The 22,792-nt window shown below is 42.9% G+C and overlaps 1 protein-coding gene across 1 annotated transcript in view; it reads right to left on the reverse strand.

The window, feature by feature from the left end:
- Positions 1-22,792, reverse strand: part of FNDC1 (fibronectin type III domain containing 1) — a 71,702-nt gene that overhangs the window by 12,199 nt on the left and 36,711 nt on the right. Inside the window, exons 8-15 of the mRNA XM_042796086.1 lie at positions 20,298-22,667; positions 18,366-18,481; positions 16,491-16,602; positions 15,158-15,538; positions 10,407-10,472; positions 8,290-8,451; positions 6,086-6,316; positions 4,553-4,661 (exon numbers count right to left, since the gene is read on the reverse strand). Of these exons, the coding sequence (XP_042652020.1) occupies positions 4,553-4,661; positions 6,086-6,316; positions 8,290-8,451; positions 10,407-10,472; positions 15,158-15,538; positions 16,491-16,602; positions 18,366-18,481; positions 20,298-22,667 (3,547 nt within the window). The remainder of the gene's footprint in view (positions 1-4,552; positions 4,662-6,085; positions 6,317-8,289; positions 8,452-10,406; positions 10,473-15,157; positions 15,539-16,490; positions 16,603-18,365; positions 18,482-20,297; positions 22,668-22,792) is intronic.

Consider the following 22,792-nt stretch of genomic DNA (forward strand, 5'->3'; position numbering starts at 1 on the left):
AGCTGTAAAATCCTTTCTCCAGCCTCTCCGAAAGCATGCCTGGATGGACCCCCAGCCCCGCGCCCCGTCCAGGGGCAGGCCGAGGTGGCGGATGCCAGCCAGCCGCGGGGCGTTGCTGGTGTCGGGCCAGGAGCCACAGCACCGCGACTGCACGCCGGCCATGGGGATGGTGGGGTGGCCGGTGGTGGGCCTCCGTCAGCGCTGGGCGAGAGCCGGGGTGGGTGCGCAGAGGGAGCACGCGGAGCACGCCCCTCCTGCCCACGGCGGGGGGAACCGACACGCCTGACCCGGCGGCCGGGAGGGAGAGACACGCGCTGCCCGGGAAGGAAGGGGGGCGAGCTGATGTGACAGCACCCCACAGACCCACCACCCTTCAGGATCAGCGGATGAGGGGGAAAAGAGGCCGGGAGCGGGGTTGGGAAGGACAGGCAGGTTTCCTCCCACGAGCACATGAAGGGGGCAGCAGGGGCCGAAACCCTTCTCCTACAACTGCACCGTCCCTCCAGAAGAAGAACACATAAATCGGCTGCCTGCAGGTTCATAGGCTAGTGCAAAGTGTCTCCCTCCATCAAAAATGGCCTAGCACTACATCCGTCATAAATATTTATGGCAAATATTATAATAAGACAGTACAGCAGAGCTGGAAGAGGAGCTTCCTACACAGCTGGTGTGAGGTAGGTATGTGCCACAGAGGTCTACTGCTTGCACAGGACAAAGGTTTCATTGACATCTTACATCTTTTGAGCTGCTCTGGTGATACACAGCAGCCAGCTATTCTGCTTGTCGGACATACTGTGGCTTTGCTTTAATGGAGATACAGAAAGGAAATAGAAATTTCTGGTGCATCTGAACCCCTAGAGCCAGAAGTTCCAGGCTCTGTTTGCAGTTGTGAGTGCAGAGTAAATATCTGAGAGCCTCCTATGAAATGCTCTGTGCAACATTGGAATTGGTAGCAGGCACTGTGGGATCAAAAACCAAGTGGACAGGGAAGAAGATTTGATGAGATATATGGTGGTAAAGGACAGTGTTTTAAATCATGAGACTATCTAGCCACTCCCATCAGGCACTGACACAGCTTTCCTGCAAAAAGGCAGGAAAAAGCCTAACCATGCTCAAGAAGGAGACTGAAATGTTTATGACAAGGATTATAATGTTTGTGACTACAGGAGACTGGATTTTGTGGCTGAGCAGATGCTGTCCAGCACTTTGCATCTGTCTTCTGTGACAGCTGAGAATTAAAGTTAGGGAAGGGACGTTGTCAAGACTGTTGTTTTAAAGATTAATAAGATTTAAAGTAATTTTAGCCTTTACATTCACATGTCACAAGCAAACAGCTCCTGTGCCCATTGAAGCTGACCGGAGTTTTGCTAATGGAAAAAGTTCCACTTCTCAAATGGAGGTTAGACCAGGACTCAGAAGAAAACTTGTAACATGGGTTAAATGTAGACTTCTGTTCTGTTTGTCAAACCTAAACACCAGTGAGATGTTTCCCAGGATATATTGACAACTTCAAATCTTCTTTGGGGCTGACTCCTGCCAAGATACCAACCTATTTTTGATATGCTGTGCACGATGCAAGATTGCACCACCAACAGCCCCTCATGGGACACCCAGCAGTCAACAGCATCTGCATACAGTAAATCCGACTTAATCAGAGATTTCTCACAGAATGCATTAACAATGCAAACAGAAAATTTTTAGACTAACTTCAGATTTCACACCGTATTTTCTTAGTTAAGCATGGGTTCTTTTCCCAGTGGTTAGGGAGTTATTTTTAAGACAAAAAAAATATGCAATCAGTTCAGTCTGTGGATTTGGAGAATGTGAATGAGATTGGCCAATACACACAATTTCTTGTTGTAAAGAACTCTCCTTCTCCACCACAGACCCCACATGAAGCCTTTATTGCCTCCAAGAGCGTACAACAGAGGTCAATGGGTTATACTGTTCTTCAGTAAGATGCTGGGGAAACAATATGCTTAAAACAAACAGCACTTGATTGAACCTTCCCACTTTGAAACAGAACCTTAATATTTGACATGGGAGTTACTAGGTTCATGGAAGTGCATGAATCTATAACCTTGTTGTTCCTATAAAACTCCATTCAAATACAGCCAAATTGTGACCCTCTGAAACCTGATGTACGTCTCAGCAGATGTTTCAGAGGTCGGCAGCTAAAGGCCCACCAATTCCCCTGCACCGAGCGAGGTCAGGACAGTGGCTTCAGGGCTCCATGGGACCTTTCACTGCAACTGCTCTTTCTGGTGACCTGGAGCCCTTGAGATGTTGGGCACAAGTAGTAGAAAGCTACCACCGGCCTTCAGCACTGTCCTAGGGGCAGCACGAGAGGGAGACTTGACTGAAAGACGGTGAAGAGGTGAGGAGCTGCGGCTGGAAGGTGGAAATGGCGGAGAAGCAAGAGAGAGAGGAGCCCAGCTGGAGGAAGCTGGGGCATACAGGCAATTCCTCTGTGGCCTGTGTGGGGAATGGGGTGAGAGTGGAGTAAAAACTGGTGAAGGGGAAAATGTCTGGGGATGTACAGGAGTCTGGGATGTGGAGGCAGTAACTGGGACTAGCTGCAAGAGGAGAGAGGTTTGGGGAAAGGGTATCCTCAAGTCACAAGAACGTGGACGACAAAGGCAGGAGGGCCTGAACTCACTTCCCTCACTATCTAGGAACAGAGTTTAGGAGATCTCAGACCTCTTCTATCTTATTATAACAGGTAAAACTGGGCCCCATACCACCCTCCATACATACGATGTTTTATAACAAGGGCACTAACAGATGCAGAGCATACAATTGTGGTTTCTACTGTGCAAGCGAAATTGCTTTAACATGCCATGAACCACTCTAAAGGACTTGCACCGAGGACTAGAGTATTAATCTTCAGAATAGGTTGCCTTTTTTTATCTCTTGGATACATAAGAATAAGCCTCATGAAGCATGTTGCTGACAACACTGTAGACAGAACAGGAGAGGGTAAGATGGCCCAGAGTTTTTCCTGTAACATCTTATTTCTGGTTTTTTAACTCCTTGGGTGTCCTGTGTGTGCTTATCCTGCCTCTCCATACACCTTTTGCTTGCTAACTTCCCGTGTCTTTGATGCTGCAGGTGTCCTCTGGTGGACATGTCCCTGGTGGACCTGCCTAAGGAAACGCTGCTTAAGTCACTCCAGTGCTGGCTTCCCAAAGAGATGCCATGTCCTCAGAACTCTGTGGTTGTAGGGAAATCTCCAGGGAGGAGACTGGGGAGCAGCACACCCTTCTTACCACACACTGTGATTTCTTGGTTCTTAGAGTTTCAGGGCAAGCAGGAGCAGCTGCAGGTGTAAGGCATGAGTGAGTCTATGCCAAAGCCAGGGCTGTGAGGAGAAGCACTGTAATGTTGTCAGAAAAAATATGACTGGTCATATTTGAGACCCAAATGCTACACTGCACTGACTTATCATAATTTATTTATTTTATCTTACTTTGTTATTTGATCTATTAAGATTTTAGATGAAGGCCACGCTGAAACAGTTCTGTTTCCTAGGTTGAGGATCTCAACCAACTGCTTTTAACCTGCAGAACCTTCCCTTTGTCTATAAACCATCCTGGAAAGAAACGATACTTCAGGTGACACGGTTTCTCTCTTCTATGTTGTTGCCCTGGCATAAATCCTATGTGCCTGTCCTAGGAGTGGATGCTCTGATCTATAGCTTGTCATCAAGTGAGGCATGCTAGTCTAGCCCACAATCCCAGTGCATCTCCCATGTTACCAAATATGGGAGCAACACCTGCCACCAGTGTCTAAGAGACTGTAGTCATCAGCACATGAAGAACAATCATCTACCCCAGGGCAGCACCAAAAGTATTTCAGACTCAGAATTTGAGGGGAAAGTATGAGAGACACCAAGCATCTGTCAAAAGAGGTAATTTTAATGTAGTCCCTTCGTGGCCACTTACTTCCTACCCAGTTGTCATGCAAAGCATGCACTCTTGTTCTGCCATTTCAGTGAGATTTTTTGCAAGATAAAGACATAACACTCCTGCCAAACTGACTTCTGAGCAACTGCCATGGCCTTGTTATATACCACCAAGCCTCCTCTTCCAGCACAACTCATGTGAACAAACAGCAAAAACAGACCAGAGAGCGGCACCTCTCCCCACAAGCCCTTAGATATCAAAGCTTGGTCACACCAGTATGTGGGAATGGCAACATCTTATCACACCAAGGCTATACCTTACTACACTCTTCCCCCCCAAATTTGATTCAGTTATGCTTAAGACTATAAAATGCATTTTTAAAGTAAGATTCTCTCTGTTACTGATACGTGGTTTTATATACACAAACATATATGCATGTATACACAGTCATGTGCTCCAGGGTTAATATGGTAAAGATAACATGTAAGTAGCTCTGTGGCTTATAAAAGAATTTGCTGTCAAACAGAATGAGTAAAATCTAGATCAGATGTAAACATTTATACTAAGGCCATGAAAAACAATTGACAATTCTCAAAATTTGTTTTACTTCCCTAACAGAACTGAAAAAGAGTGGATCAAATCCCTACCGTGTGTTAGGCTTCAGGTTCTCAATTGGCAAATGAGTAGTCCCTGCAGTTCTGGTTGACCACTTATTCTTTAAAAAGTCATCATAGGATGCACTGTAAACCAGATAGCCTGTAAATGAGAAAGACAAATAGTTGTGAGGATTCTAAAGAAATGTTAAATAAATTATATCCCTAGGTGTCATGGTGGATTTTATGGGTCAAAAGGAGTAGAAGCATCTTTGACTATGAAAGTGATTTGATGCCTAACTCTCCTGGAAAATCTCAGGCTACAAGAATTTCCTGTCATTAGCTAATAAAGATGGAGCATTACATCAGAGGATGGTACCCAGGTGTGAATTCTGATTTAAAACACAGTGAAGGCAAAAAGATGACAGAGGCAACCCATTCACTGTTTTAAGTGATATAGTGACTATGCAGAAACTACTATAGTTAGAAATCACAGGGGGTTCTTTGGGAAAAAGCAAAAAAAAAAAAAAGTTATGAAAACTGCATTTGGTAAGGTACTGGATCAACAGCCCTGAAGAATGAAATGCTGTGGGACAGACACCACATAGCCTGTTCCAGTGTCACCTTCTCCTTCCACACCATTATCGCTACTTTGGCTCTACCACCTCCCACCCCTCTGCCATGGCTGTCAGGCACAGAGCTGGGTGAGACTACTTGAAAACTGGATGCTAGCACCAAAGCAATGGTGTTTTCCAATGCTTACTTCAGATCTTTTGGGTCCACTGATAAACAGGGGTTGATTAATCTCTAAAATATTTTGGTTATTTACTCTAGTGTTTTTCCAGCAACTTTTGAGATTCATTCTTGAAGTCAGTTGGGCTTCTCTCTAGTTATCAAAAGGTCTAAAGACATTAAAGAAGATCTAATTTAATACATTTGTTTAACATATTCCCCAACCCTGAACCTCGCTTATCAGATGGATATTTGAGCAAAATTTCAGTAAAACAAGGTAAGCATAGCCTGGGTGACAGACTCCACTGAAGATAATTGACTCTGATACATTCCTCTCCTACAAAAAAAAACAGATTAGAACACTGCCAAGCCAGAAGACCCTCTACAGGCAGACCACTCGTGTAGCCACGCTCACAGCCAGGCAGGATGCAGACCGGCTCCAGCCATGCTGTCACCTTTGGTCGGAGCGGACGGAAGCCCAGAGTGAAAGATGCTCCAAAGGCAGGCTTGGGAGCTACCTGCAGTTTTGCTGAGGACACTAACTGGGGGCAGAAATGCTCAGTTGAGCAAAGCGCTACCACAGCTAGCATCCAGGCGAGAGGCAGTGCCTTCAGAACCACTGGCACAAAATCAGTGCCAAAATCTTGAGATATATGGACCAACATGGGCTAGTCAGTCTGCCACTGAGGAATGACAGAGTGACCTTTCTCACTCCTCAGAAAGTAGCTCACCTCCCTTAGAAAACTGCAGAGAAGTGACAACTTCATGAACTGTTGGCTCAGTTTAAGGTAAAAATAGTCATTTAAGAAAATCTTCACCACTACCCCATCAAGAGGGCAACCCTCAGGAGAGTACCTGTTACCATGTCTCCTCGAGCAGGCTTGGCCCAGTCCACAATGACAAAGGAGTGACAGCCTTCAACTGCCACAACAGTGATGTTGTGAGGGGCTTTCAAGGGACGCAGATCTTTCTCTCTGAGGTCATTAGGGATGATTTCATCAAGGCTCTCCACTTGGAAGTGCTCCAGGGCCTCTGTCAAGGAGCAGGGGGCTGCTGGATCTTTATTGAGATAGGTCACATAAGGAGCTGGAAGAGACGGGGAAGGGTGGCATTTATTTAGCAGTTTGTAGGTACCATAGAGCAGCACACAGGCTGGCAATTTCCCAAAAAGAAGAGAGTCAAGTTTTGTGATGCATTTTAAAATTCCTCCCCTTCCAGCCCAGAGACTGCTCACTGCTGTCAACAAAGCATGGCTCGCACTCAGTTTGGTTGATGAGCAGGGGGAATGGGATGCCAGTATTCAGGTCTCCCCCCACACCCACAGCTGTAGCCAATTATGCAACGACAGAAGGATTGTCTTTGCCACATGAGGCGGTCTGACTGCAGGACCCTCCACACACTACCTCCAGCTGCTCTGGCAGGTGGGGTTGAAAATGTCACCCAAACTGTCTCCTTTTCCACACATGGGACCAGAACCCTGCCAGGGCCTTAGATCATCTAAGACTTTATGGGTCTAAGTGGCTGGTTCTTACACAAGCATGCAGAAGCTGGAGTGAAACAACAGAGGGAAGAAGAAGTGTAATTCCAAGGTGGAGTCCGGCCAGGTTAAAGTAAGGGATTATTGCTGTGGTCCCCTGGGTAGTAAGGAACCAGGAGTCATGAGTGCCTACCTTCCAGGCATGTGCTCCCAACCTGTAACTTCTATTTTTAAAAGCTTTATATTGACTGGAATTGCACTTCAGATCAGGAAAAGATTAAACCGTCTTTTTATTGCCTTAAAAGTCACTGTAACATTAAAAGTAAGGACTATAAAACTTGCTTTGGAAATGTTTATTCAGTTGCAATAATACAATTCATTGAAATGGTAATATTATTTCCCTAGAGCCTTGAAATGTTCATAAACCAGCATTTCTTGGTTTATCTTATTGGATTTCATGCCCTAAAGGGATTTTTTCCAGATCCTGCAATGAAGTTAATTTTAGCCTCTCCAGCTAAATGAATCAAGAAGCACTGTCAGTGAGAGAGATGAATAGAAACATCATGAAATTGTTTGGACAGGGAAACTGAAGATGCACTGGAAAAAGTATTGGCATATATAAAACCAAATCTTTTAGTCCAGCAGCATAGCTCTACTCTAAGCCATATGAAGTTTGTGGATATTGGAAGGCAAGGCAAGACGTGAGTCAAAGCTGACTCTCCATCCCCTGAACTCCCATCTGAAATGCCAGGGGAGCCAGCAGGTGACCTGACCTCAGTTCAAATGCCAGAGGTTTGTAAAGGGCTGTGGGGGTGTCACTAGTCTGGGGTAGAGGCTGGAATGCAGTGCCCTCTGGTCTGGCCCCCAGCTGCTTCTCTGACAAAGAAGCACAGAACACATACCCACACACTTGAATGGCTCACATACAGGAGCCAGCCTCATGGCTCCTGTCAAAGTATTGGGGGTTCCTTCACCAAGTTCCTTCTACAGAGCAAAGCTACAAACAGCAAAGTCAAATTCATCTCTATTGGTTTTACTTTTTGGAAAGTTCATCTTTAAAATACCATTCATTCCTTGACTTGGAAGCACACCTTTGACAGATATGCTTGTGCATGGTGGGTGAAATCACTGGGGTTGCATGGGTCAGTGGAAAATAATTTGGTCCCCCAAAGGAAGACTCATACCTACATGGAGACTTGCACTGATTGAGCTACTAGCATGAATTTAAAATGATGAAGTTGAGCTGAACTGAGCAGCAGAGTAGACACTCTTCTCTTTTACTGACCTCAGCTAAATCAAACACAATGCAGAATGTAGAGCAGGGCACTTACACTCTAAGAGTAGGAAGACGTTTGCACTGCGTCAACAAAAGAGGGGTGCATCTACACATGGACATGCAAGCATCGAAGCAATGAACAAAGTACAGCTGTTTGGATTTCCCAGGTGGCAGCCCTTACAAGGACCACACGCTAGTCTGTTGGAGGTATGTGCACAATGGTCTCAGCTTAAGGGCTGACCTTGCAAGAACAAGAATCCTTTGCAGCACAAGTAGTAAGCTACATAAACCAAAGGACATCCTTACCAGTGAACCGCTTCTTCCCAGCAATATCATATTCTGACACAGGACCGGTGCCAACAACACTAGTCTCCGGATAGACAACTTCTGATTCTGTCGTTGTAGAAGCAGTGGTGGTAGTGATGGTGGTGGTGGTTGGTGGCAAAGTGCTCTCAAAAAACTCATAGTCTTCAGAGGAAACATAAGATGAAAATATTAGCTTGCTTCATGTTATTTTGGCTTAACTGTGAGAGGGAAATATTTCTGTCACCAGCCACTGCCCCAAGGAGTGCCACACACCCTGCCCTAGCTGCCACACACTTCTAATGGGCCTCTAAGTCAGGGTTGGTCACACCTCAGCCTTGCAAGGGCTTCTACCAAACTGATGGGCAGCGAGTACAAAGCCTTTGCCTTAGAATACTAGCGTTGTTGCTAATTTAGACCTCAGTCACACAGGTAAAAAGGATGACAATGAACAAATGTCTTCATACAGAAATATCCTGAACACACTTCGTCTGCCACCTCCCCTCACAACCCCCAAGAGAAGACAGCACAGTAATTGAATCCCTGTCCACAGCCCTCAGATGCCAAAGGAAGGAGATAAAGGAGTGAAAAAATGTTTTTTTAAGAAAAGTCTGTGTTATTATTCTAAAATTCTAGAGCTGATTCATACTTCTCTTAAACCTTCCTGTAATTTAAGAGGTATGGCATCTTGTACTTACCATTCATGATCCCACTAGGGCCATGAAGGAAGGCAAACTGCCCCCATGGATCTCCTGGTATTCAGTCTTCCTTGATATTCAGTCCTATTAAACCCAGTGCTCTTTGAAAAGCTACTGTGCTATCACATTGACCCACAAAATGAAGGGAAAGAGGCATTTGGCATCTCTGCCGTGTCCTCATACAGGCTGTGGGACTCAGCTTGTGGGGTTTTTTTCTGCTTGAATTGCTAAAGCATTTGTTTTCTGCAGGTGACCTGCACCTAAGGGCAGGCCTGGCAAAACACCTGTGCGCTGAGGATATTCCTCTTTCATGGGGATGTAAGGAACATGGGATGTAGGACTTGTGCAAGTTTTAGTTCATCCTCTCCTCCTCACATTCTAAATAGTGACCTCAGTATGAAGTGATCAGAATAAAAAGCGACAAAGTCTGATATCTTCCTCTCAGCTGCTGCACTCTCTTTTTAAATGCTTTTCAGTTGTTGTTGGTTTGACTTGAGATCCCAGCACTGCATCCACAAAGAAAAAACTTTTTTTATTCTAAAGCCATAAATTCTACTAAAAAGCTTTGAGTTTAACAGGGTTCTGTACACATCTGCTTTGATATGTGGGGATAGGAGCAGGAATCTGAGGATCAAAAGGAGCAGAAAATCAGAAGTCACTGATGGCAGAAAGTGAATGCTAGTTCCAGTAATAGAGAATTTGCCTTTCCTACGAAAGCTTATAATTAAATGCTGGGACTTGAGGCTTCCTCTTCAGCTAAATTCTGTTTATCCTGGATTATAATATCAAAATGTCATGAATATAACTCTGCAAAAATCTTTCCATGTTCTCCTTTTATCTGATTTCAAATCTCTTTGATATAAATTCCACGTGAATTCAAAAGATTAATTATTTTACATGTAGGTGATCTCATTTGGTATGAGCATGTTTTATAGTCTAAATGCACACTACACATCAAAATAAAAAAGACAATAAAAAATATATTCACAGTGCTATAGAGTGCTGAAAACTCATTAAGGTATTTAAAGTTTCCAGGACTCAGATATTATTTGGATTTTCTATTTTAGAAGAGTTCATTGACTTTGACTGGGCTGGAGTTAGAAGTTACACCAGAGAAAGTAAATCTAGGATTGAAGTGGTGACTATATGACCCAGCTCCGAACATAATTTATTTTAACAATAGATTCCTGTTAGATTGCAGGACTGATACAAAGGGACTTTCATGTCCAGAAACTGTTGCCTTTGTACCCTTGCTCTTCACATGTGACACAGGACTCTGGAAAACTTCTCTACCTCACCACTGCCTGCTTAAGTTCCCATTTACCAACCTAACCCCTCAAACCCAATTCCAAAGAAAGAATACAGGAAAAAAACCAACCCCAAACATGCCACTTGCAATAGACTTTTACAGTTAAACAGTACCATCATCATATATCACATATGCCTCTGGAGTTGCTGTCACATCTGAATCCAGTCCTGAGAATGTATCTGTTGAAGGAGAAAGAAAAAAATGCTGTAAGAATTCAGTGGTCTCATCCCTACCCTCCTAGTCAAATACTTCTGGAACAAAGTTTAAAACTAAAATCTTTAGCCAGTTGATTCGCAAAGAAATAAGATAACTGCTTAGTTTCCAAATAACGCAGTGACAGCCTGCTCGGCATATTTAGAGTAACAGATGAGTAGCTAACTGCAGTAGCCAGGAGTTTTGCCGGGAGAAAATGGGTTCAGGGCTGCTACACAAAATTGAGAGTAATGCAGCTTCCAGGAGCTCTGCCCCAGGCCCCAGCAGCCAGGGAGCAAAGGCAGGCTGCCAGCAACCGCATAACACTCAGGTCATGATTTAACAATGCTTTACAGTCTCAGGAGCAGCAAATGTAAGAAATTTATATGCAAAAAAACAACCAAGCAATTAAAATAAACTGAAAACTTCAATATTTTTGTGAGGGAATAAAAATAAAACAACCCACAGAACCATGACATTTACAGACTGGGTCTATGCTGGCAAGTAATGCAGCCCAAAAGTAATGGATTTGTACAGTGAAGTAACTGGTGCTGGATTTTCCAGGGTTTTACTTTGCACTAGCTCTAGTCTGATCCTGTGAACTGAATGCCCATTACAGGCTGGGGCACCTACGTGTCATCTTGAAGGACTGCTTCTGCTTTAGTTTCATCCAACAGGAATTCAGTTTGGGCACACCAAGATTGCTCCATGATGCAAACAAAAGCATAGCAAGAAGAGATGACTGTGAGGTGCACATAAAAACCACTCTCCCAATCCACCCCAAAAACTAATGCAAGTGCACCCACAGACTTCCCAGATGCCTATCTCTACATATTTTCTCAATATCTCTGCCAATCATGTATCCAGCACCAGATACACCAGCCATCAAGTACCTCATCTTGTGAATCTTGGAGGCTTCCCTGCACACTCCGAGTTATGCATCTCTCCACATGTTATTCAGGGAAGCCAAAGAGTACACAGAGCTCAGATTAGCCATGAAAAGCAATGGAAACAAAGCAAAAGCATCGTGTGGGAACCCATGGCAGGTACAATCAGAAGACTTGAATGAAATGCTGGGGCTGAGGAGAGGCCAGTGTGTGAGCAAAGACAAGAGGAAAACAACTTTGACCTCAGGATACTACACAGAAACTGGTCATGTTCCTGTAACACTTGGTATGAAAGCAACAGTGTTATTTTGACTAAGCCAGTAGTACGGATAATGCAAAATTTCAACTGCCAGTGTCAAATAGTTCACAAATATCAACTGAATAATACATTTTCATTTTGCAGGGTTTTTTTTATTTAAAACCAACAATTGCTGTACAAGACTGATTTTTTTCTACTACAGTAAGTTTCTTTTAAATACACAGTAGTGACTTGAATGCCAAAATAAGCTTTGAATACACAGGAAATGGGTTAATTCTTGTCAGGCTTCCATATTGCAAAATCTGATATTTTCTCATGGTAGACTTCTGCAGCTGCTCCTCAAGAGATGATCCACTTGGAATCCACTTGACTTCTGTGAGAGTAGTGAATGACAAAGTAGATCTTTTGCTGAATTCTGCAGATGATCTCACCACAGTTGGCCAGCATCTACCAACATCTATAATGTATGCACTTACCTTCAACTACATCCAAGTAAACAAGAGGCTCAGATATTCAGAAATTTGAAGTCCTTCATGGGCAGATTTCAACTCATTCACATCTATTATCTAGTCAGCCTTTGGCCTATGTACAATCCAGCAAAAACAAATTTTCTATTTTTGTACTTGTTCAGTTTCTTCTACTTCACTGTCTGTGCTTCTTTAGCATTAGCTGTGGCAGGGCAACAACAGGGGTACTTCCCAAAAGACCTCTCCCCTTATAATTTTCTGTATGTACACCAGCTGCAGTTCTCCAGCTTGCTCTATCACCCTTCACTGAAGCTCTTCACTAAACCCTTCCTGTACCTAATGAGGCTAAGTTTTTCTACGACCACTTGCCATTGCCTTTTGGCATCTGTAAGGACAGCATACTGTGCAACCATCACTTGAGTTTATCATGCATAACACGTGGGGAAGACTCCACCATGCTTTTTTCCTTGTGAGTTCATGAAAAAAGTTTAGCTGATTTCACTGACAAATCACACTTGTGTGGCCAAACACTTTCTTGAAAGTTAAAGACTGCTGAACACAGTGAAATGTTGACAATAAATTCTGCTGGGTCAAGCAAAAATCCTGACAGAGCATAAGGAAATTTGCCAGATCTTAAGTAGAATGTTTGGAGGTAGGCTTTGGTGTTTGCAGGCCCTGGCTGTTTGTGAGTAAAGCACTTAGCAACAAATACCAAGCTCTGGCAGAAAAAGTATTTCATTAAATGCTCTAGAGTATTTTCCAGACTCAGATTAAAGGCAAAGACGACATAAAAGTATGATTTGGAAATGGTCAAGGGAAAACTGCATTAAATGTTTTGATAGTTCAAGTAGTTGTTGTTTATCCGTCTTGAAACAGACACTGCACTTGTTAAACAAAACCAGCCATCATTAAATAAATACCACAAAGATGCTTTCTTCTCAAGCAAGTTCCTTTGTGGAGCAGGCAGGTGGTTTTGCTGCATTTGGCAGATGTTGAAGCAAGTCACCAGGATGAAGAAAAAAAAAAAAAAGAGAGAAAATTAAGAAAATCCTAATAATTAGTCTTCAGATAAATTTTCATAATTGCCAGGTAGGAACTAATGTTGATCAAGCTACATAGCAGGTAAGAAGTAGAAATCCAGCACCATCTTGTCCTTTCAGTCTTCCATTGTGATGTATTTGCAGACATACTGTTGAAATGCCAGTTTAGGAGTGACTTAAGGGCCACTGAACACACAGCCTGTGTAAAAAACTAGTTTTCATTCATGCTTCTAACAAAGGATTCAGCAAGCCCATCTGGTAGAAGGCAAAAAACCCAAGCAAAATATTTTTAGATGTTCATAAAATCACATGAAAATTCCCCAGCCCACAACTCTGCTAAAAATAATACTGCAAAGCTTTTTGTTGTTCAGCTTCTGGAGCCTATGCTGAGATTAACCCTACTTTATAAACTCTTCCTGTTCTTATAATATGTATTCTCAAAAGTGGTCCCTCAGGTATCAAATAGCACAGGCCAAAGAGAGAAAACATTAGAGGATATAAGCAACATTTAAGGTAAGCAAAAGGAGCTGGTCAGAGTAGGAGGGATTCTACTGAAAATCACGGTTCCCTTTAGGCAACTTTGAAAATACCAGGGTGACCATATATAACAGTATTTGTAACACTTTTGCAAATACAATTAAATGAAAGCACCAAAGGGAAGCCGCAAAATCTTCAAAGGAATACTTAATGATGATGGTAATTTTTATATACATACGTTTGTTTGTGCAAGCACACTTCTATAAATACACACTGTCAAACATGGGGCTAGATATTAGCTAAATATTAACATATAAATCATTGTAATTCCACCTCTACAAGGCACTAATATCTCTGACTCATTACTTACCCAGGATAGCTGGTAAAGAAAATTTTCAGTCTTCTGCTTCTGAGATCCTTTCCAATGATGTCATCCTTAGACTCACTGTGAGTTGCTGAAGCCACATCTCTCCATATCTCTGCACTCTTCAAAGCTATAGTTCAACTTCCTATGCCATGGTTACATGACCTACTTGTAAATCTACTTTGGCTTCAGAGATACAGGTGGATAGGGAAAGATAAGGGGGTTTCATTACCCATTAAAACTGGCTACAGCAGCTGGCAGATGTCTGACTGCCAAGCTGTTGTTTAGGTTATGACCACGCTGCTACTGCCCATTTGTAGACTGAGTTGGGGATTACCTACTAATGGAAATGATAAGGACTGCCATGGTGCTCCCTGCTCTGCTTTTGAAAAATAAGCAAACTGTGCAACGTTCAGGTGATAAAAGGGTCAAATGTGGTAGGCATAGATTCAGTGCCCGAAAAGTCTAGTGTATTTATATTGGTTTATTTTGGATTTCAGCATGGCACCACATCCTAAGCTTCTATAACCGCAACAGGGAACTAATGGCATGCACTGACACTGTTTCATATTTTCAGATGAAAAAGAAATTAGTGTACAACTCTCTGCCTTATCTCTGAAGAGCCAGGGTTGTCTTTCCCCAGCTTCATCCGTGCTGTGCTACATTCCTGCTAGACAATCTCTATCTCCAAGGGCTGGCAAGAGAATAAGAATTTCATTTTGCAAAAGCTGGTTCCACCATGGCTCAAAAGAGAGACTTTTCAGAATTTACTGTGAGAAATTAACAGAAAATAGATAAAATGTATAGTGCCTTCAGGTCCTCCCCTGGCCTGAACTTGAGTGAGGAATTCCTTATACGCGAGTGCTTTCACCACAAAACTACTGCTTATACTAGTGCTCACGTGCATGAATATATGTGACAAGACTGGATCCAACACAAGGTTAGAATATTGCTGAAATCAACACATTTCCATGAAAAACTTGAGCTTTGGGGAAAGTTGACATTTTCCAATGAAAAACCTTTTAATGCCCAAACTCTTCTTCAGCTGCTCTCATCTCAGCTCTTACCTTATCACACGGACTAAAATCTTCAGAGGCAGATTCTTTCCTGCTTTACATTTGTGTAACTGCACTGTACAAATAGCACAAAGAAGTTCAAACAGCACAAAAGGAGGTTACCTTCTGCATTGCACTCTGGCAGGCCATCGAACCCCAACAGCAAGTTTCCCTCATCATCATACTGTCCATAGGTGCCTGGAGGACAGGTTGGGGGTGGTTTCTCAGTGGGTGGTTCAGTGGTGGTTGGTTCAGGAGTGGTGGTGGTAGTTGTAGCAACAGTTGTTGTAGTGGTTGTAGTAGTAGTTGTGGTAGTTGTTGGGGGTATTGTTGTTGTAGTAGTTGAGGGAGTGGTTGTTTTCTTAATCATTTCAAGACCAATCAGAGGTTTCCCTCCAAGGCTTATTATTGGTTTATCTTGTGCACTCGCTACAGGTTTACTAAATCTGCCATGTCCAAACAAAGGTAATCCATCAGGACTCACCATTGGGGCACCCTTTTCATCTAGGAGAGAAGAACAAAACCAAAAAAATATCACTATTAATCCATTTCAGGCTTACAGCATGGTATTTATCATCAGTAGATACCACAAGAGCACTGAGAATGTGATTACAGCCTCCTGTAACTCAGCTGACAGAGAAGAAGGTTGTTCTCTAGGAAAGAGCAATGGCTAAGGAAACTGGAAAATGGTTCAGAAGAACCTCAGATAAACCACAGTGGTATTCGCTTTTATCAGCTGTTTGATAAACACTTCTTGTGAAGACTGCAGGGAGGTCTCACTTCAGACTCAAAACGTGCAGACAGTGCCTGAATTTAATCTATGTCAGTCTCATAACTGTTGATGAAAGGTATGAATCCATATTCTGCTGCCTAATGTCAAATGTGCAAGGAAGAACTGGGATGAGCTGGTGAGATGCTGTCACTGCAGATAAACTTTTCTGCCAGATTCTGGTTCCTGCATATATTCATGGTAACCAGTTTAACAGCAGGCACTGAATTTGCATTCAGGAGATCCATGCAAGTGGACTGATATGCAAACAGCAGCATTTCTACAGATCACAAACAGGGTTTTTTACTATTTGTGGTCAGTTTCAGGAGAAAGAATAATCACATACTTATGGCTGGTACGGTGCTAGTGGTGGGGAAGAATTACTTCTATGTCATCAATCCTTACTCTGGCTCAGTTCTGCAGTCCTTTCTAATGGTGAAACAAGTGAGATGGATTTGGGTGATTCTTGCTGCCTCATACTCCAGAGCCCCACAGGATGCCCCAAAGCCTCCCCAGGTCCTGCAGTGTGCCGATTGCCTGATGAAGACCTGAGGTACAAGCAACTCCAAATGGCTTTCATAGGATCTGGGGATGACTGAAGCATTCAACAGCTCAAGAACTTGTACCATGTGCACAAAAACTGTACATCTGTACATTTTTTTCTTTAAGAAGGAAGCTGTCACTTACCAACAATTGTACGTCCATCCCCTCCTAATTTCACTCGGAGAGGGTTCCCTTGGGAATCTTGGAGGTATTTTCCTTCAACATTTAACACCAGTCCTCGGTCAAGATCTACAATCTAAAAGCAATAGAGGGACTCAAGTTTAGTTAACACAACAGTAGGTGAAATGAAATTTCACAGCAACAGAAATCCTGGGGAAATTCAGATGCTAAGTGTGATGTTCAAGAATAGCTACAAAACCCACAGACTTTTAAAAGTGAGTCACTAATTTTATAGTAATCACCAAAAAATCACTGCTGAAGAAAGCAAATCCCCAGGAGCTGGGCTCCAGAGTTGCACAACTACCATATTCATATTGTCTACTGGAACGTTCACATGCAAAGGAGCAATTCTCTTCATTTTCTTGGGCTGTGCAACTCTTAAGGTGTATTCCTGTAATACTGATTTGAGTATGACCCTGAGTCCGTTTGAAGATGGGATTTAAAAGCATGTCTACTAATCAAAGAAAAAGGAAAAAATAAACTAGTTAATTTAGATTGAAACAGCACTGAAAACAAAGTAGCTAAGACTTTAATTGGGGTAGGAGACTGAAGAAAAGCCTCTGTCTCATCAAACAATCTGTCTGAGAGCCTGGATGGAATTCAAGTTGTAACTGCAGTTAAAATCCAGTATTTGTTGCTATTTCAACCCAAAATAGCTAAATTGTATGCTGTTTTAACCTGAGGTAACAGACACTGAGCCACAGAACACAAAAATACAAAAGGTGCTGGAAGAAAACTAAGAAGAGGATGTGAGCAGCAGTTCCAGGTTGGCAAGACAAACTTACATTTGGTACTGGGGAAAAGACTTGTAGCAGGAGGGACAGTAGATCATGAGATCAGCCTCTGAAGCCCTCCAGGCTCCAGATGTTGACATAGATCTTCTTGCTTTACAAGGTGTTGTCCTGCTTGCAGCAATGCCCTCTTCTCGTGGGGTAGAGAGAGATGCCCCACAGCCTCCCCGTGACCTTTCTAGCCACTTCCTGGAGTCTATTTAAAGGGTACTGGGCTTGCTTTTCAAAATGCTTCCCTTGAACGTGACAAACCTGATGAACCTTTTTGTGTTCCTCTAGTGCAAATGTTAAGATTGAAATGGCCATAAAATACACGTCTTTATGTGTAATGCTGGGTGTGAGCAGCTCTACAGATGCCAGGGAGGCTGGTCACAGTCTGCTCCTGCTCAGCATCTGGACAAACATGTGGGAAACACCAGTTCCTTCCCTGTGTTGGTTGGTTAAGAACTCACTGAAAAGGATTTTAAAATACAAGGTCTAGGCCTGTGGGCACCTAGTGGGGATTTTCCTATCAATGGCATCTTCTGAAAATACCACTGGAAACGTGTCTGTAAAAATAGCAAAATGCTTAAAGATACCTATGTATGTACATTTAAAGCATTGTGATACTTATGGAGTAACTTTGCTTTTCAATATTCTTCTTCATGAGCTTCTCCCTGGAGTGTGAGTCTGGGAGAAGCGTTGCTGAGCATGTCTTTCACAGCAGCTATCCTGGGCAGTCCCCATTCACACTGCACAGCAGACAAACCCTGAGTCACTGGGGAGCATAAGTCCCACTGAGGAAAAAAATGTTTCACTAAATTTATGGGAGTAATGCTATAGTTGAAAATTCAAGCCATCAGGCTTTAAATCAGACATTTAAAATGTTCAAATATTGAAATGCAGAATTTGTCATTAGATTTCAGTGGAACACTGGAAACTACATCACTAAGTATAACCTCACTTTACAGCTTCATTGACTGAGGGCACTGTTCTTTCTTTTCTTAATGAAAATTTAAGTACAATAAATGGCCAAACCATCTTGAATTTGGAGAGAAGGTCACCCTACCCACTTTGTTCCTTGAGGGCCATTGATTACTCTCTGACCACTTGGTTTTCCATTATTACCAGGTATTATTTTTCCATTTCCATTTTTTGTTGTAAGATTAGGTCTCCCATTATAACCTGAAATAGAGAAGAAAACAGCATTCTGAAGAAAGCTGTGCAACCTCCAAACCACATTTTACAATGCAAAGAAATGCATTTTCTGACTGATCTGGACATAAATGAGTACAGAAAGAGCCCTCACCACACTTGGCAAACCAGGCATTTAATTACTGCTTGGAACAACTGTTGTGACACTGTCAGATCCCCACAGCTGACACAAGCATCTGAAATGGTTTCTTCTGAAGAGGTTAAACACTCATGTTTTGTTTCTGCCATGTTTATTTGGCCTCTTTATTCCTTCTTGTTTTTTTAAGAAAACAGGGCAACATTTCTAGATGGCACTACAGCCATTAAAACATTTGTGATCTTTGTAAACATTTGAGGAGTGAGGAGAGGGAAGAAACCATTATTAAACACAACAACTTGTTCAATCCTACCCTTATACAAAGCTGTAGTGATGAACTGAAAGGAGAGGGGATGAGAATGACCTCCTTTTTTTTTTTTTGATTTAACCTGTAGAAGAAAGGACTCTCCTCTAGCTTAAAAACACTGCTATACAGAGGTATGCTTAGCTCAAAAGTAGAGAAGCAGTAGCACTGAGCTGCAAACCCCCCAGCTCAGAAAGGGCAGCAATTTTCTCATCCTATCTCAGAAACTTGCCTCCAGAAAAAATATATATGAAAATATATACATATATTAACTGAAAAATATATATATACAAACATTAACTGAACACTCCTTGGCTATTAACTTCCCAATTGCATGGCTAGCAGCAAGCTGGTATACAACCTGCATAGAGAAATCTGTTATTCTTTCATGTCATGCACCTCATCCTCCATGGTATTATTTATGCTCCACTCCCATCTTAAAGCTCTGCAAGCTGGTGGACCTCTACAAAACACTGAGTCTGACTAAAGCATAGCAAATACAATAGCCCAGCTGCATGTGGTCCTCACCGTCTAACAGCGAGGCCACATTGAACAAAACATTGTTATCTACACATAGCATAGAAGGTATTTACTAAAGCACTCAGATCACTCAGTGCTATTTTGAATGTCCATGCACTGGAGGAAGAAACAATATATTTCTCAATATTTCTACCTAGCAAAGTCACTGAGACTGTCTGGGATTCTTAATAGGTGACAGGGGAAATCAATAGGTGACACACGTTGAGGTGTAGTGCACCCTCTGTTCCAGCACCCAGAGTCGGCAGATATTCTGCCAGAAAGCAAGCCTCTAACATTTGGGGTAAATCACATCTATAAAGGTATTAGAAGGCCTGATTGTGATGTGAGCAGTCCTGAACAGGAGCGTGTGACCCTGAGCTGTCACTTAGAAAAAAAAAAAGTGGATTAAAAATTAATTAAAGAAAACAGAATGCCAGGACATCATGAGGAGACATCTTGCTGCTGAGGAGTGGGCAAGATAGCATTATATAACCTACAAAAGCCTTTTACTACTCCATATCGTGAAGAGCAATATATCTGAGAGTTTGTCACATTCTGAGTACACAAGCGCTTTCAGTGAGCATTAAGTGAAGCCATTTCTCTATAAGGAACATAACCTTTTTTCCAGTTTAGCACCTGTCTCTGTCATCTCCTCTGTGGACCATCGGATCCTGTGCAGATCAGACCACAGGACCAAAGGTCTGAGGTACCACATTACACTGATTAGGCATTGCCTCAAGAACTGGGCTCCCTGAGAACCACCAGAATAAAAAGTAATATATTGTACTAAATAACTAAAGTTGCATTCTGATGGAGGACTTTTTAAATAACTGCTGATCTTAGGAAAAACACAGTTCAGTGAGATTAACACAACAAAGACAAGATACCTTGTCTATAAGGAGGTCTAATAAATTGCCGTTGGGAAGAGCTCCGTAGCCTGGAGTTCAATAGTCGTTGGCGAGGGGACAAAGTGGAAGAAGAAACTGTTGGAGAAACAGTGTGTGTGGTGGTAGATACAGAAGAACGTGGCCAGACAAAGCTTGGTTTAGATGGGGTATGCTTGTTAGAGGACTGAGTAATCTGTGATGCTGTGGCAGAACTTCCTGGTGATTCGGGAGAAGATATTTTTAATGTTGGAGTTTTTTCCATCTCATCCTCTTCAGAACTTACTTTGTGAGGTAGCAGACTGTCCATAGATTTCCTTTTATTGCTAGTAGTGTCATCATATGTATTTTTGTTACCTCTAGAAACAGAAGGGGACCATTTTGCTGCCAAAGATGTGGGTTTCTCTTCCACTTCTTTCTGATCATATTCACTGTAATAATCATCCTCTTCATCAGAAACTGACTGACGAGATTTAGATGAAGAGGAAGAAGGAACTTTTTGAGGAAGTTCAGCTTTGGACATTTTTGAGGGCAACAGGCCATATTTTTTCTCTGTTTGGGACTCTGTTCTTGTAGTGACCCTTGAGCGAGTAGGTAATGAAGGACGAACTTGTCTTGAAGAAGTGGATGACAACCTTGGATTATACTGGTTGTCTTTTGCTGTATCACTGGCAGAACTGGAGGATGGCTGAGTAAATTTTGGTCTGTGGGAAGGCACCTGAGAACCTGGCTGCTGTTGCTTTGATAGAGGTGAACTTGAGCTTCCCTGAGAGAAAGATGCAGGTAATCCCCTAGAAGAGGACACCTCTTTAGGAAACACAGAGTGGCTGCTTGCTCTGTCACTGCCTTCTCTTACATCCTCATCATCACCTTCCTGCAATTCTTCATTACTCTGGGATGAGATGTGAGATGGGAGGCGCCGGCCCCTTGAATGCAGTAAGGAAGGACTGGTTTGTGGCCTCTGTGGAGGCTCTGAGTGAGAGGTCTTCTCCAATGGAAGATGAGAGGAGGATGTCTTTTTACGCAAAGATACACTTGGTTTTGATCGAGCAAGCATTTCTGTTACCTCTTGGCTGTCCTGCTCTCCAGACTTACGTTGGGAAAGAGAAGACTGCAAAAGAGAATGCTTTTCTGGAGCAGCTGCTTGACTTTGTTGTTCTTCTGAATCAGAGCGGGGTGACTTTTCACTATGTGTATCTCTGAGGTGAGAACCAGAATCAACCTGAGGATTTCTTCTCTTGGAATAGATTGCTGAAGAAGACTGCCTGGAAGAGGGTAGAGAAGAAAATAAGGGGTTTGCATCTTGTGAATCCTTCCTATAGTTCTCATCAACATCCTTTCTGTCTGATTTAGCACTGGTGGAGGAGCGAGAGTGAGGTGAAGTGTGACTAGAAACAGCAGACTTTGATGAGACTGCCACCGCAGCTAATTTTGAATCCTTCCACGTTCGAGTACTGGAGCCTGAGGGAAGCCTTTTTTGCTGTGACCTAGAACTGGTCTGTCCTGCTCTGTCCTCTGCTTCCTCACTGTCAAACTCATTATGGCTATCACGAGCATGGGAATCTGCTGATTTGGAAGAGGGTTGATGTGAATGACCTAGAGAGCCAGACCTACTAGGATGGCTTGGGACAACTTCATGAGAGATAGCAGACTTCCGATTTGATAGCAAAGCCAGGCGGCTAGGCTCTGAAATTTTAGAAGTCACCTTCACCAGCACAGGGTCTGGCCTTCCTTCCACACTATCCACAAGATCGTTATTTTTGGCAGGCAAAGGATGAGAAGTGGTCTTAGAAGGCACATTAGTGTTGCTTTGCCTCAGCTGCTTTGTTTCATTATCTGTGTATTTGGGAACAGATGAGGCAGAAGAGTGTTGTGCTGACGATGGTAACGGTGCTGGTGGCTCATGTTTCTCTGTGCTCATCTGCTGTGACACCTCTGATGTATGGGTTCGAACAGAGGTCCTCCCTGAGGCAAGGACAGGATGGACTGGCCGACTAGGGGACAAGGGTCTAACATTCCTCCTCTGATCCTGGGCTTTTGGTGGTGTCGTTGGAGTTTCTTGGGAGGAATCGTGATCGTCTGTCACCTCAGTGGATTGGGGATCAGGTTCCAGCTCTCCTGTCTTTCTAGAAGGTAACTGAGATTTACTTAGGACCCCTCGAGTCAAGATTTTATTCTTATATTCAGAAAGAAGACTCTTCTTATCACCAACATTAGGTGAACGAACAGACGACTGCTTAGAAGAAAGCGATGGCTGGACTTTTGAAGAAATAGAAGTTTGAGAAGGAGATGATCCAGCATTCCCAGGTTTTTTAGCCTCTGAATTATCTTGAATATTTGTTTGTTGCTGAGCAACTGACTCCTCATGAGAAGCTGGGGGGAAAAAAAAGTGTTTATTCACAACAATAGAAGCAGCACAAAAAAACTGACTAAGCAAACAGATCAGCCAGGTAGCAAGAACAAAACAACTTATGAGAATATGAGACAATAATTATTTC

The sequence above is a fragment of the Tyto alba genome, unplaced genomic scaffold, assembly GCF_018691265.1.
Source record: "Tyto alba isolate M040663 unplaced genomic scaffold, T.alba_DEE_v4.0 Super-Scaffold_22, whole genome shotgun sequence".
NCBI classification, from domain to species: domain Eukaryota; kingdom Metazoa; phylum Chordata; class Aves; order Strigiformes; family Tytonidae; genus Tyto; species Tyto alba.